General features: G+C 53.2%; 1 protein-coding gene across 17 annotated transcripts in view; it reads right to left on the bottom strand.

The window, feature by feature from the left end:
* Positions 1 to 13500, bottom strand: part of LOC129402589 (zinc finger protein 426-like) — a 30496-nt gene that overhangs the window by 15841 nt on the left and 1155 nt on the right. For 2 of the 17 annotated variants that reach the window (XM_055129668.1, XM_055129672.1), the window contains exons 2-7: positions 11407 to 11490; positions 10522 to 10648; positions 9478 to 9561; positions 6845 to 7017; positions 6099 to 6191; positions 5686 to 5867 (exon numbers count right to left, since the gene is read on the bottom strand). In XM_055129668.1, coding sequence (XP_054985643.1) covers positions 5686 to 5867; positions 6099 to 6191; positions 6845 to 7017; positions 9478 to 9561; positions 10522 to 10648; positions 11407 to 11439 — 692 coding nt within the window. In that variant the 5' untranslated portion in view covers positions 11440 to 11490. Of the gene's footprint in view, positions 1 to 2358; positions 2710 to 5685; positions 5868 to 6052; positions 6342 to 6844; positions 7018 to 9477; positions 9562 to 10521; positions 10649 to 11406; positions 11491 to 13500 lie in introns of those variants that run through there. The other 15 variants (XM_055129675.1, XM_055129674.1, XM_055129679.1 and 12 more) reach the window with 13 other exon arrangements.

The following is a 13500-nucleotide window of genomic DNA, read 5'->3' as shown; positions in this document are numbered from 1 at the left end:
AAACGCCCTACCCGCCGTGCTATCACTCTACCCCTGTGCTGATTTCTTGAAGAAGTACTCTTTGTGTACTAAAACAGGTATTATTTTTGGAAGTCACACTTTTTGGTGTTGCTTTGGGGTCACACCCAGCAATGCTTAGGGCTGACTCCTGGGTCTGCACTCGGGGGATCATTCCTGGCAGGGCTCAGGGGACCCACTATGGTTCTGGGCATTGAACCTGGGTCAGCTGCATGCACACCGAGCACCGTTCCTGCTGTCCTATCTCTCCAGTTCCATACAGAGCAGTTTTTTATTCCCCCTCAAGGAGACTCATTCAGTATAAGATCTGGATTCTTGGATGGGAGAATTAGCTCAGACGGCTGGGACATGTGGCTTGCATGCAGGACCAGGATCAATGCCCAGGTGCCCTGAGCACCACTAGAAGTGACTCCCAGGGCAGAGGACTGACAGTAGCCCTGGAGTGCAGCAGGATGTGGCCCCTCCAACCAGAAAATGAGACTGAAGTGAAAAAGATAGACTTTTTTTTTGTTTTGTTTTGAGGCTACAGTTGTTACTCAGAGCTTACTCCTGGCTCTGCACTCAGGAATTACTCCTGGGGGTGTTTGGGAACCCTATGAGATGCTGGGGATTGAACTTGGGCCGTTCCCATGCAAGGCAAAAGCACTGTACTATTGCTCCAACCCCAAGAGCCAGATTTTTTACACATGGATCAAGCAGATCGTGCATTAGGTTTCAAAATGCGGTGAAGGGGGCTGGAGTGATAGCACAGCGGGTAGGGCGTTTGCCTTGCATGCGGCCAACCCGGGTTTGAATCCCAGCATCCCATATGGTCTCCCGAGCACTGCCATGAGTAATTCCTGAGTGCAGAGCCAGGAGTAACCCCTGTGCATCACCTGGTGTGACCCCCCCAAAAAATAAATAAAATGCGGTGAAGAAGTCCTGAGTGTAAACCATTTATGTAACGAAGAAGTCCATTTATTTATTTCAGATTTTGTGGGGGGGGGGGCGTACCTGGTGGTACACAGGGTTTCCTCCTGGCGGGGCTCAGGTGACCCGGTGGGGTGCCGGAGATGGAACCTGGGTCCATGGTGTGAAGGTGTGTGCCCTGTGTGTTGGACTCTGGCTTTGCTCCTCATCTGGTTTTCCTTGTGCAGCCAGACTGTGGTCACTTCCTTTTAGACCGTTTCTCCCTTCATGCTAGAAGGGAGTCCCTTATGTTGCCGCTTTGGACATCAGCAAAAGCTCGGGGTTTCTAGGTTGGGCAGTGCGGGGGACCCTCCCACCCCCCAGTGCAAATGCATTAACGGTAGACTTCGATTTGTCAGGTTCCCTCCCTGGCCCTCAATGCAGATTTGCCACACGGGCTTGAGTGTGATCAACTCACGCCTTACGTGGTTTCCCTGATGCTTTGGGCTTTGTATTACTGATGATGCCAGAGAGGTGCCCGGCGTCAGATTAGGGACCTGAGCTATAGTCCCTAAGACCCTAAGAGAATTTGAGGAACCGGAAGTAGAACGATGTTGAGGTATCAGCCAGTAAGACTCTTGCTTTGGTTGTAGCCAACCTGAGTTCAATCCCCGGCACCCCATAGGGTCCCCTGAGCCCCACCAGGAGCACAGCCAGAAGTAAGTTCTGATATTGCCAGGTGTGACCCCCCCAAACCAAACATCAAACTCAGTGGCCCACTGCATTTGCTGAGAAAGAAAATTCTCAGCGAGCAACTGGAGAACGACCCTCATGAAGCAGAAGGCGGCCACTAATGACACTTCAGGCTTCTAAGCGCTACCCCCTTCCCGCACCTCCTTCCTGCGACCTGGCCACCCCATGTGGTTCCGCCTAATTGGGGAAAATGAGCCAGCTACAGCAGTATGTCTCAGTGGGAGGCTATGTGGATCCTGATGGAGCCCAGAATATTCCTAGCAGAGGGGCTGGAAAGCACAGTGAGCAGGGCATCTGCGTTGCTCATGGACAACCTGGATTCGATCCCCTGACATCCCATATGGACCCTCAAACCCTGCCAGGAGTAATTCCTGAGCTCAGCCAGGTGTGACCCCTGAGCACTGTTGGGTATGGCCCCCAAACAAAAAGAAAAAGAAAGACACCCCCCACTTCAATCCCTGGCATCCTATAGGGTCCCCCAAACCCAATAGGAGTGATTCCTGAATGTACAGCCACATAAGGGCCTTGATCATCATCAGATGTGTCCCCCCACTAAAAAAAAAATATTCCAAGGGAACAAAACGTGAAAATTTTGAACAAATAGTGGGGCACTACATGAGACTGGGGTGGGGGCAGCTGGTAGGATATTGGAGGACACAGGAACGAAACAGGAGTGCGAGGGGTGTGGAGGAAACTGTGGCGGACTGTGGCCTTGGGTGAAAATGCTCCTTCCCGGCCATCTGCTCCCGAGGCCAGCAGAGTGACCCACGGAAAGACACATTCCTCCTGCATCACCCCTGGGCCACGGCCTCCCCTGCAAGGCAGGCCCAGAGCTGCATTCACAGTGGCCAGCGTAGTCTTTCAGGCCGGACCCTGAGCCCGGTTTCCCAGGCACCTGCTGTGGAGAAGTTGAGGAACCGGAAGTAGAACGATGTTGAGGTATCAGATTCAGCACAGGGGTAAAGTGCTGGCTGTGTAGGATCCCAGTCACCACATGGGGTCCCCCCAAGCCCTGGCAGGAGTAAGCGCTGATCACCACTGGGTGTGACCCTAGAACCAAAATAATAAAGATAATATGCATAGAAAATATGTATGTAAATATAACTACACTTATATCCCTGTACTCTCTCTAGTCTCACAGGTCTGGAATTTTGTGGTGTTTTTTTGGTTTTGTTTTTGCTTAGGGGTCACTCCTGGATAAGTTCAGAGGAACCTCTGGGGTCCCGGGAATCTAACCCAGGTTGGCCACTTGCAGGTACCCACCTTCCCTGTTGTCTTACAGTTCCAGCCTTAGAAAGGCATTAGGATCTAAACAGGACAGTGGTGGGTGGGGTGGGGTGGGGTGGGGGGAGGCGTTTGCGTTGCAACTGGCCAACCTGGATTCAATCCCCAGCATCCCATAGGGTCCCCCAAGCACTGCCAGAATATAATTCCTGGGTGCAGAGGCAGGAGTAACTCCCGAGCATCACTGCATGTGACCCCCAAAGCCACACACCCCCCACACACAAAAGGCTTTAGGACTTTTATAAGGGCCGCTCTGCGCTTTGGTGATGGGGGTTACACCAGGTAAAGCAGGGGCTCACACCGTGCAGCAAGTTAGTTCATCAGTCTCAAGGCCCCCTGTATGCCGGCAGCTTCTCTACCAACCTTGATTCCCCAAGCCCCACCAGCAGTGACCTCTTAGCACAGAGCCAGGAGTCAGCTTTGAGCACTGCTGGGTGCGGCCCAACCTACACGACCTGTCCAAAAAGAAAAGTGTTCATTCCGGACTCAGAATTAAGAGTACAGAGGGGGGACTGGAGCGATAGCACAGCGGGTAGGGCGTTTGCCTTGCATGCGGCCAACCCAGGTTCGATTCCCAGCATCCCATAGGGTCCCCTGAGCACCGCCAGGGGTAATTCCTGAGTGCATGAGCCAGGAGTGACCCCTGTGCATCGCCGGGTGTGACCCCTCCCCCACCAAAAAAAAAAAAGAGTACAGTGGGGAGGGCGCTTGCTTTGCACACTGCTGACCTGGGCTTGATCCCTGACATCCCACAGGGGTGAAGCAGGGGTTCACACAGTGGAAGCCCCAAACCCTGCCAGGCTGAGTACTGAGTACTGAGCCAGGAGTGATCCCTGAGCATCATCCGATGTGACCCCAAATCAAACGAAATTCCATTCCCCACGTCTCTATTCAGCTTCTGTTGATCAGCCCGTTTTTATTAAGTGGGAGGAATGATGCCAAATGCAAGTGACATTAGAGCCCCGGACTGTTTCCCCAGAGGATGATGAGTGAACAGTGGCATACAGTGGAGGGCCGGAGCCACTGCATATCGGGGAGGGCACTCGCCTGGCACGAAGCCCACCCGGGTTCTATCCCTGGCACTCCGTAGGGTCCCTCAGCACCTCCAGGAGTTAATTCCTGAGCACAAAGCCAGGAATAAGCCCTAAGAATTGCTAGGTGTGGCCCCAGACCATACCATTTCTCACCTCCATCACCTCTGTAAGGGCTTGTCCTTCTCTATGAGACCCGCCCCCCACCGAAAACTCTCATGTCCCGACAGAGTAAGGCTGTGATTTACACGGGATGGAGGCACCGTCAGGAGTGTGGAGACTCTTCACCGCCCTACCCGTTATTCCCATTCCTGGAACCCGTGTCCCAGCTTCGCTCCTTGCCTGCCTTCTAGTCGTTGATTGGCTGCTGAGGCTTTCCACGAGAATTACACTGATATTCTCTCCCCAGTGTTTTGTTTTGGGGGCCACACCCAGTGGTGCTCAGGCCTTCCTCCTGGCTCTGTGCTCAGGGATCACTCTTGGCAAGCTCTGTGGACCCAATGGGGTGCTGGGGATCGAACTCGGGTCAGCTGCACACAAGCCAAGCATCCTACTGTGTTCTCTCTCTGTCCCATTTTCTTTTTGTAGAACCTAGTTATTATTTTTGCTTTTTGGGTCACACCCGGCACTGCACAGGGGTTACTCCTGGCTCTGCACTCAGGAATTACTCCTGGCGGTGCTCAGGGATGCTGGGAATTGAACCCAGGTCAGCCGCGTCCAAGGCAAACGCCCTCCCTGCTGTGCTGTCGCTCCAGCCCCAAACCTGGTTGTTATTTTTAGCTTTGGGGGCCAAACCAACAATGCTCAGGGTTACTCCTAGCTCTGCACTCAGGAATCACTCCTGGTGATGCTGGGGCTCGAACCCCAGTCGACTGTGTGCTAGGCAAGTGCCTTGCTCGCTGCTGGCATCGCTCTGGCCCCAGTTTGTAAAATCTGGTGAAAGTCATATAACCTCCCATTCCCTCTGTCTCTGCCACAAGTCACACAAGCTGCCTCTGGTGAGGGGAAATGCAGCATCTCCCTAGGAACAGCTCTGCGGGAGTTTGCCCTCCATCCAGCAGGAGCATCAGGAAGGGCCTCCCTGGCCCCATTGCCTTGACATTCCCAAGGCCGTATGCAGCGAAATCTTCGACTTGGGGTCCCGTTCCCTCTGCCAGCCATACCCGGCTGACTTGCAGGGCGGGTGGAGTTGGGAGGAGGGCGGGAGGTGTGGGGGTACCCTCAGATTTAAAATGCCTTCTCTTGGAGCTGGAGCGATAGCACAGCGGGTAGGGCATTTGCCTTGCACGTGGCCGACCCGGGTTCGATTCCCAGCATCCCATATGGTCCCCTGAGCACCACCAGGGGTAATTCCTGAGTGCAGAGCCAGGAGTGACCCCTGTGCATCGCCAGATGTGACCCAAAAAGCAAAAAAAAAAAAAAAAAAATTAAAATAAATAAATAAATAAATAAATAAAATAAAACGCCTTCTCTCCTGATTGGCTCTGCCTAGGTTCGTGTGTGAAGGCGTTCCTGGGCTCCCTGTAGGCCCGGCCTTTCTCCCCGAGCCGCAGCTGTCTGGGTTGCACCAGGTACAGGCGTTGCGTGAAGGTCCTGCCGCCGTCCCGGCAGGTGTAGGGCTTCCCACCCGTGTGCGTGCCCCGGTGCTTGGTGAGGCTGGAGGACTTGGTGAAGGCCTTGCCGCACTTGGGGCACGCGTAGGGCTGCTCACCCGTGTGGATGCGCCGGTGCTTGCAGAGGCCCGAGGACTCGGTGAAGGCCTTGTCGCATGCCTGGCACGCGTAGGGCTTCTCGCCCGTGTGGATCTTCAGGTGCTTGGTGAGCCCCGATGACTGGCTGAACCCGAGGCCACACTCCGGGCATGCGTAGGGTGGTAGGGCCTGATCCCGTTTCCTGGGGAAGTGGGGAGGCCTGGCACCCCGACAGCCCCTGCTGTCGGCCTGGCCTTTGGTGGGGTTTGTTCCCAGGGCATGCTGGGGTCTGGGAGACTGGCCCCCTTGGTCACCAGGAAAGGCCTGGCTTCCGGGGGCCGTCTGGGGATGCTGGGGGTGGGGGCGTGAGTCTGGGTACTGGCCTTCCCAGCACAGGGTTTGGTCGGCCGTGGGGAGCTGTCCCCACTCTCACCCTACACCCGAGAAACCCCGGGGGTGTTCCCACGGGGGCCAGGGCATGCGGGTCGCCGGGTGCGTTTTCCACGCAGCTCACAGCCAGATGGCCCTGGGGGAGGGAGAGAATCAAACGTTTCTCTGTGCACTGGCCCAGCCCACCGCAAGACGAAACTGCAATGCAGAATATGATGTTGGTTTTTTCCGGTCACACCTGACGGTGCTCAGGGCTTACTCCTGGCTCGGTGCTTGACGGTCAATCCTGGAGGGGCTCGGGAACACCATGGGGTGCAGGGGATTGAAGTTGGGTCAGTAAGGCACAAGGTAAGCTGCCCTGCCCGCTGGACTATTTCTCTGGCCCCTGCTTTTTTTTTTTTTTTTTTTTTGCTTTTTGGGTTAGACCCAGCGTTGCACAGGGGTTACTCCTGGCTCATGCACACAGGGAATTACTCCTGGCAGTGCTCGGTGGCCCCTAATTTTTAAGTATTTGCATGACACTAACTCAACATCCTGACCTCGTAGATTGTTTTCAAGCTGAATGTTGAAATCCTACTGCCAGGATTTTTTTTGTTTTTGGGTTGTTGGGCCACACCCTGGTGGTGCGAAGGCCTTACTCCTGGCTCCGTGCTCAGGGATCACTCCTGGCAGCATTTGAGGGTGGTGGCATATGGGGTGCTGAGGACTGGGGGTACCAGAGTGACAGTACAGCGGGGAGGGCTCTTGCCTTGCACAGGACCAACTAGGGTTCGATCTCTGTCATCTTACCGTCTTGATCCGGCTGGATGTTTCTTTCCTGTCTTCAAGTGGGTCAAAAGCTACATCCTGGTTTGGAAGGAGCAATTCCCAGTCTACTAGAAAACAGGAAATGGAAGAAGTAGCGGAAGGAGACAAAGGTGTCTCAAAGGGCAGGAACGCAGCAGTGGGTGCTCCGCTATGCACTGGATCCAAATGCAGGAAAACAATAACCAGGAAAAAAGGGATTCACAGTGATGTCAGCATGTGGTGTTTGCTTTCCCCTCTTGTTTTTCAGGGTAGCACAAGTGAACTGTGCCACTTCTGACTGGGATCCAGGGACACTGGGGGGTTCCCGAGATCAAGTTTAGGTCAGTTGTATGCAGCTGTAGTGTATCTGCAGCCCTGTTCCAGGTTCCGTTCAAAATAAATGTTAGGGGCTGGAGCGATAGCACAGCAGGTAGGGTGTTTGCCTTGCACGCGGCCGACCCAGGTTCGAATCCCAGCATCCCATATGGTCCCCTGAGCACCGGCAGGAGTAATTCCTGAGTGAAGAGCCAGGAGTAGCCCCTGTGCATCGCCAGGTGTGAACCAAAAAAAAGAAAAAAAAAGATAACAAAATAAATGTTAACAGGGCTGGAGCGATAGCACAGCGGGTAGGGCATTTGCCTTGCACTCGGCCAACCAGGGTTTGAATCCCAGCATCCCATATGGTCCCTTGAGCACCGCCAGGAGTAATTCCTGAGTGCAGAGCCAGGAGTAACCCCTGTGCATCACCAGGTGTGACCCTCCCCCCCCAAAAAATAAATAAATGTTAACAAAACATGGGACCCATAAGCTGCAGGGAGAGGACAGCAGGTAAGGCACTTGCCTGACACATGGATAACTCAGCTTCAATCCCTGGCACCTCGTAGGGTCCCCTGAGCCCCGCCAGAAGTGATCTCTGAGTGCAGAGCCAGGAGTCAGCCCTGAGCACCACTGGGTGTGGCCCTAAAACCAGAAAAAGTATGTTGTCAACTTTCTATGTTTGGTTTACAAAACAATTAAATATGGTTAGGAAAAAGAGATAGTGGAAAGAAAGTGAGAAAAGCAAGTAAAATTATCAAAGTAATGAAAAGATTCTATTTTTTTTTTTTTTTTTGGGCTATACCCAATGGCACTCAGGATTTATTCTTACTCTTGGCTGTGCTCAGGAATGGCTCCTGGTGGGGCCTCTAGGGAACAAAAACCTGGTTGGCTGCTTGCAAGCAAATACCTTATTACTTGTACTATCTTGCCAGTCCACGCCCCCCACCCTTAGGGGGGTGATCCCAGCTATGCTCAGATATCACTCCTGGTGGTGCTCTGTGGGGACGGGATTGAACTGGGGTAATTTATTCATATTTTTCCTTCTTGTATTTTTTTACATGTATTTTTTCTTTGTACCTGGTGTTTTTTTTTTTTGTGTGTGTGTGTGTGTATGTGTGTGTGTGTTGCTCCGAGATTAACTGCTGGTTCTGAGCTCGCTCCTGGCAGGCTCAGAGGCCCATATGGGGTGCAGGGGATCGAATCCCGGTTGGCCACGTGCAAAACAAATGCCTTACCTGGCGTACTATCACTCTGGCTCTATTTTGCGCCTGGTTGTACTCAGAACTTATTCCTGTCTCTGTAGTCAGGGATCACACCTGGTGTGCTCAGGGAACCAGATGAGGTGTCAGGACTCAAACTCAGGTTGGCCACATGCAGAACAAGTGCCTTATCCATAGTACTATCTCTCTAGTTGTGTGATACATATGTGTTTGCTTATTTAGGGGGACAGCCACACCGGCAATGCTCAGGGGTTACTCCTAGCTCTGAGGTCAGTGATCACTTCTGGCGGGGCTCGGGAGACCCTATGAGATGCCAGGGATCAAACTTGGTCAGCATAGTGCAAGGCAAGTGTCCTTCTCAGGTTACTATCTCTGAAGCTCACAAGTTCACATGGAAGAAATGCAAAGTTTGTGGGTTTTTTTTTTTTTTTTTTTTTAGCGTTTTTGGGTCACACCCAGCGATGCACAGGGGTTACTCCTGGCTTTGCACTCAAGAATTCTCCTGGAAGTGCTTGGGGGACCATATAGGATGCTGGGAATCGAACCTAGATTGGCCGTGTGCAACGTAAATGCCCTACCCTCTGTACTATCGCTACAGCCCTGAAAGGGAAAGTTTGGAGTTTGTATTTTTCCCCCACCCCAGACTGGGCCTTGCCTCTGTGCTCGGGAATTACTCCTAGGAGAATTTCTCAGGGACCCTATGGGATGTCAGGGATTGAACCCAGGCCGGTCGCATGCAAGTCAAATGCCCTCCCCTCTGTGCTATCGCTGAGGATGGGAAGGATGCCGGTGAAGCAGAAGATCACGAAGGACCACTATTCAAACTACGGATTCGCATGTTGTAATTCAAAGCAGCTCCTCGCTGCATTGCCACCAAGGTTCTGAAACACTCACTTGGCGGCCAGGGATGTGGCTTCAGGGCTTAGCCCGCGTCCCAACAGTGCAGTCCCCGGCACCTCCAGGAGGGCCCCTCCGGCCCCCACTAGACCCGGGACCCTAACTGGCACAGGGAGGGATGACCCCTGCGCCCCTGGAAAAAGAGCCAAAACATAAACTGGAAAAGCAAAATAGAAACCAAATCAAATGCCCCTCCCTCACCTTTCAGGACGCGGCTCTTCATGGTCCCCGCATCTGTGGCCAGCCAAGAGATCACTGCTGGTTGGAACGTGGCACTCCCGGTGCCTACGAACGGCAGAACCCAAGGATACGTGACAAAGGGAAAGAAAAGAAAGCTCAGAGAGGGCAAGAAGGGTTAGAGTGAGTCATGTGTTCCCCTGAGCATTGACCCAGGAGCAGCTGGTGACTATGAATAGTCCCCGCCCCCATCCCCAAGATACAAAAACAAAAACCAAAAAAAGACAATGTGACGCATCTTCCCACAAATCATGCCCTTTGTTTTCTTTTTTCTAGTCCGGTTTTCTTGAGACTTTGTTTGCTTTGCTTTTGGACCACACCTGGCTAAGCTCAAGGGTGACTTCTTCTTCTTTTTTTTTTTTTTGCTTTTTGGGTCACCCCCAGCGATGCTCAGGGGTTACTCCTGGCTTTGCACTCAGGAATTACTCCTGGCGGTGCTTGGGGGACCATATGGGATGCCGGGGATCGAACCCGGGTCGGCCGCGTGCAAGGTCAACGCCCTACCCGCTGTGTTATCACTCCGGCCCCTCAAGGGTGACTTCTGGCTCTGCACTCGGGAATTATTCCAGGCAGTGCTCAGGGGGACCATAAGGGATGCTGGGGATGAACTAATACTGGTTGTGTGCAATGCAAACACTCTACGTGCTGTACTATCATTTGCCCCTCCCCTCACTTTTTTTTTCTTTGGTTTTGGGACCACAATCAGTGGTACTCAGGGCTTACTCCTGGCTGTGTGCAGGGGGTCCCCTGCCCACTCCCTGCCCTGAGCAGGGCTTGGAAAATCCTTCGTGGTACCAGGGATCAAACTCAGGTCAGCCCTGTGCAAGGCAAGTGCCCTGCTCATACCATTGCTCCAGCCCTGCAGAGCCACTTTTTACATGTGTCACAAGGGATGAAAACATGAGGGTGCCGAGAGGGACGTCTGTTGCTGTACCCCAACCCCTGGCCAGAGCCCCGGGGGTCCACAAGAGTCAGACTCAGCCCGGTGACAGCCCTGGCGGCTCTCACCGATGGCCCGCAGGTGCTGGTAGGTCTCCAGCATCACGTCCCTGTAGAGCTTCCTCTGAGAGACATCCAGGCACGTCCACTCCTCCGGGGTGAAGCTCACGGCCACGTCGGGGAAGGTCACCGCGTCCTGAGCACACAGGGGACGGGAGTGAGGCCATCTCACCACTTTCCATGGGGTGAGGACGCATCCTCCTCTCCCCCAGGGTCCTAGAGGGGCTCAGGGCCTCTTCCCTCTCCCCTTGGGAGAAACCAGCCTTCAGACCTTCCCTCCAAGTACCCTCCTGGCTGACAGACCCCAGAAATCACTCTAAGGCAGCCAGGAGCCCAGGAAATGATCTCAGAACTATCCTGAGAGCTTTTAATCATACTTTCCCCATAGCTAAGTAAATTTAGGATACTCGAAGACACTTGTCTTGAATGTGGCTGAATCGAATTCTATGTCCAGCACCCCATATGGTTCCCCAAGCACCTCCAGAGGCCACTCCTGAACAAGAAATAGCTCCTGATGGGGCTGGAGCAACAGCACAGCGGGTAGGTTGTGTTTGCCTTGCACTCAGCCAACCCGGATTCAATTCCCAGCATCCCATATGGTCCCCTGAGCACTGCCAGGAGTGATTCCTGAATGCAGAGCCAGGAGTAACCCCTGTGCATTGCCAGATGTGATCCAAAAGGAAAAAAAGAAGAAAAAAAATAGCTCCTGAGCTATTTTTCCTGAGGTGTGGTATGACCTTCCCCCATCCCGGGTCCAGAATAAATGTATCAGTAAACCATCCAAATAGCGATCACCCAGAAGTAAGTGCTCATCTGGGATATGCAGTGGGTCATTTCCCAAAGCCATGATTCCTGTTACCCTAGGCCACACTTCCTGTTACACTTCCTGCTTACCTGAGACCAGCCGGGTACCCCAGGACTCATCATCTCCTCTTACTATTTCCCAGGACAGGTGGAGAGGCTGTTTGTGAAAATGACCTGCAAGAAAATGTGGAAGATACACCGGGAACCCTGACATGACCCTGCTGCCCTGACCAGAAGTCACTATCCTGGAGCCAGAAACGCTCTGACTGGCCTCACCTTCAGGTACTGGCTCACAGTCCCACCTGGGGAAGATACTGTCAGATGCTCCTTCCTCTCCTGGGTGTGCAGAAGCGGGTTGGGATCCAGGCTGCCCATTGGGACAGCAGCGCTGAGCAGGAGAGAAAACTGCAGCCCTGCACCCCGGGACTCCTCCATGGGCCCCACACAGTCCATCTGACCCAGGTCCCAGCCCCAGGGATGACTCTAGGGATGTACAGGCGAACATCAGTATCCCTGAAAATGTCTCTGCCATCGGGGCGGCAACCGAGGCTCAGCATGGACAAATGCTTGGGTGCCTCCTATGGGGCAGATAGGTCCATGGGACGGGGAGTCCCTTCCTGGGTCCATGATCACTTCAGGGCCCAGGTGAGCACAAGGCTCATTCTACTGGCCCCGAGGCTCCTTTGGGTCCTGTGTGTTTCTGTTACAAGAGTGACCTGCTGCATTTGCTCTTCATAAAGGCCAAATCCTAGAGAACTTTGCCGCTGGTCACTCTGTAAGAAAACAATGTCACTATCCACCTGCATGTATAAGGACCCACTGTGTCTTGGTGTCTTACTTGATTATGGGATCTAATGTCTTAAACTAGGGGCCAGAACAGAATCCAGCGGGGAGGGCACTCCATTTGCATTTGGCTAATACAGATTCGACCCCAGCATCCCCAAAGGGTCTCCAAGCCCCCCAAGAGTGATCCCTGAGCCCAGAGCCAGGAGTAACCCTTGAGCACCTCTGGATGTGGGCATCCTCCAAAAAACTTTTATTTCCATTTAAGTTTCTGCCGAATTTACTTTTTTAAAAATTTCATTTTGGGGCAGGAGCAATAGCACAGTGGGTAGGGCGTTTGCCTTGTACAAGCCAACCCGGGTTTGATTCCCAGCACCCCATAGGGTCCCCCGAGCACCGCCAGAACTAATTCCTGAGTGCATGAGCCAGGAGTAACCCCTGTGCATCGCCGGGTGTGTCCCAAAAAGAGAAAAAAAAAAAGTTAAAAATTTCAGTTTAGGCTCAGTCCAGCGTGCTTGGGGGTTCAGGCCTGAACAATGAGCCTAAGCTCTTGCCTTCCTTTGCACAGCCCATGCTCTGGGAACCTTCTCTGGCTCCAGTCTGAGAAGAAGCTGTTCCCAACTCCCGTTCCTTGGAATACCTAACACTCGGGCAGGGTGCTCTCTCCAGGGAAGGACGCCCAGAAACAGATTTTTTTTTTTTTTGGGTGTCATACCTGGCAATGAGCAGGGTCTGACTGAAGACAACGCAGTTGAAGAATTATTCCCGGGGGCAGGAATGATAGTACAGTGGGTAGAGCGTTTGCCTTGTACAGGCTGACACCAGCATCCCATAGGGTCCCCTGAGTACTGCCAGGAGTTATTCCTGAGTGTCCAGCCAGAAGTAACCCCTGATCATCACCGGATGTGACCCCCCAAAAAGGCAAAAACCGAAAGTGGTTTCTGGTCAGATTTCTCAGACTTCAAGTGAGTTCAAAGAAAACTGCTTTATTTGCCCTTAGGGATGGGCAGGTTGCCTTCCTATTTACCTCTTCCAGAACAATCGCCTGTTTCCCTAAACTCCTATCTAAAGTCTGTCTCCTCTGGGATTGCACACCCAGAAAATCAGTGCTCCCCTGAACTCTAACCCCATGGGGAACCCCCTGCATCACACCGAACCCCTCGCCCCCTCAGAACCTGGAACTGCTAAACTGATCAGAGAAATTCCCAGAGGAAACTTTCCCCATCCCCCACCCCAGGCTCCCAGTTCTGAATTGTCCAGGGTAATGTCCCCAGCTTCAAAGACAACGCTCCAAAGACAACGCCCCACCCCGCCTCTGTACTCAGCTCTCCGTGACTGCTGTCTTCCCGATAAGGGGGGTGGCAAGAGAATTCCCCACCAGCCAAGACCAGGGGCTGCATG

The sequence above is a fragment of the Sorex araneus genome, chromosome 2 (assembly GCF_027595985.1).
Source record: "Sorex araneus isolate mSorAra2 chromosome 2, mSorAra2.pri, whole genome shotgun sequence".
Lineage (NCBI taxonomy): Eukaryota > Metazoa > Chordata > Mammalia > Eulipotyphla > Soricidae > Sorex > Sorex araneus.
Note: the sequence above shows the minus strand (reverse complement) of the source record. Positions and strands in the feature narration are given on the sequence as shown.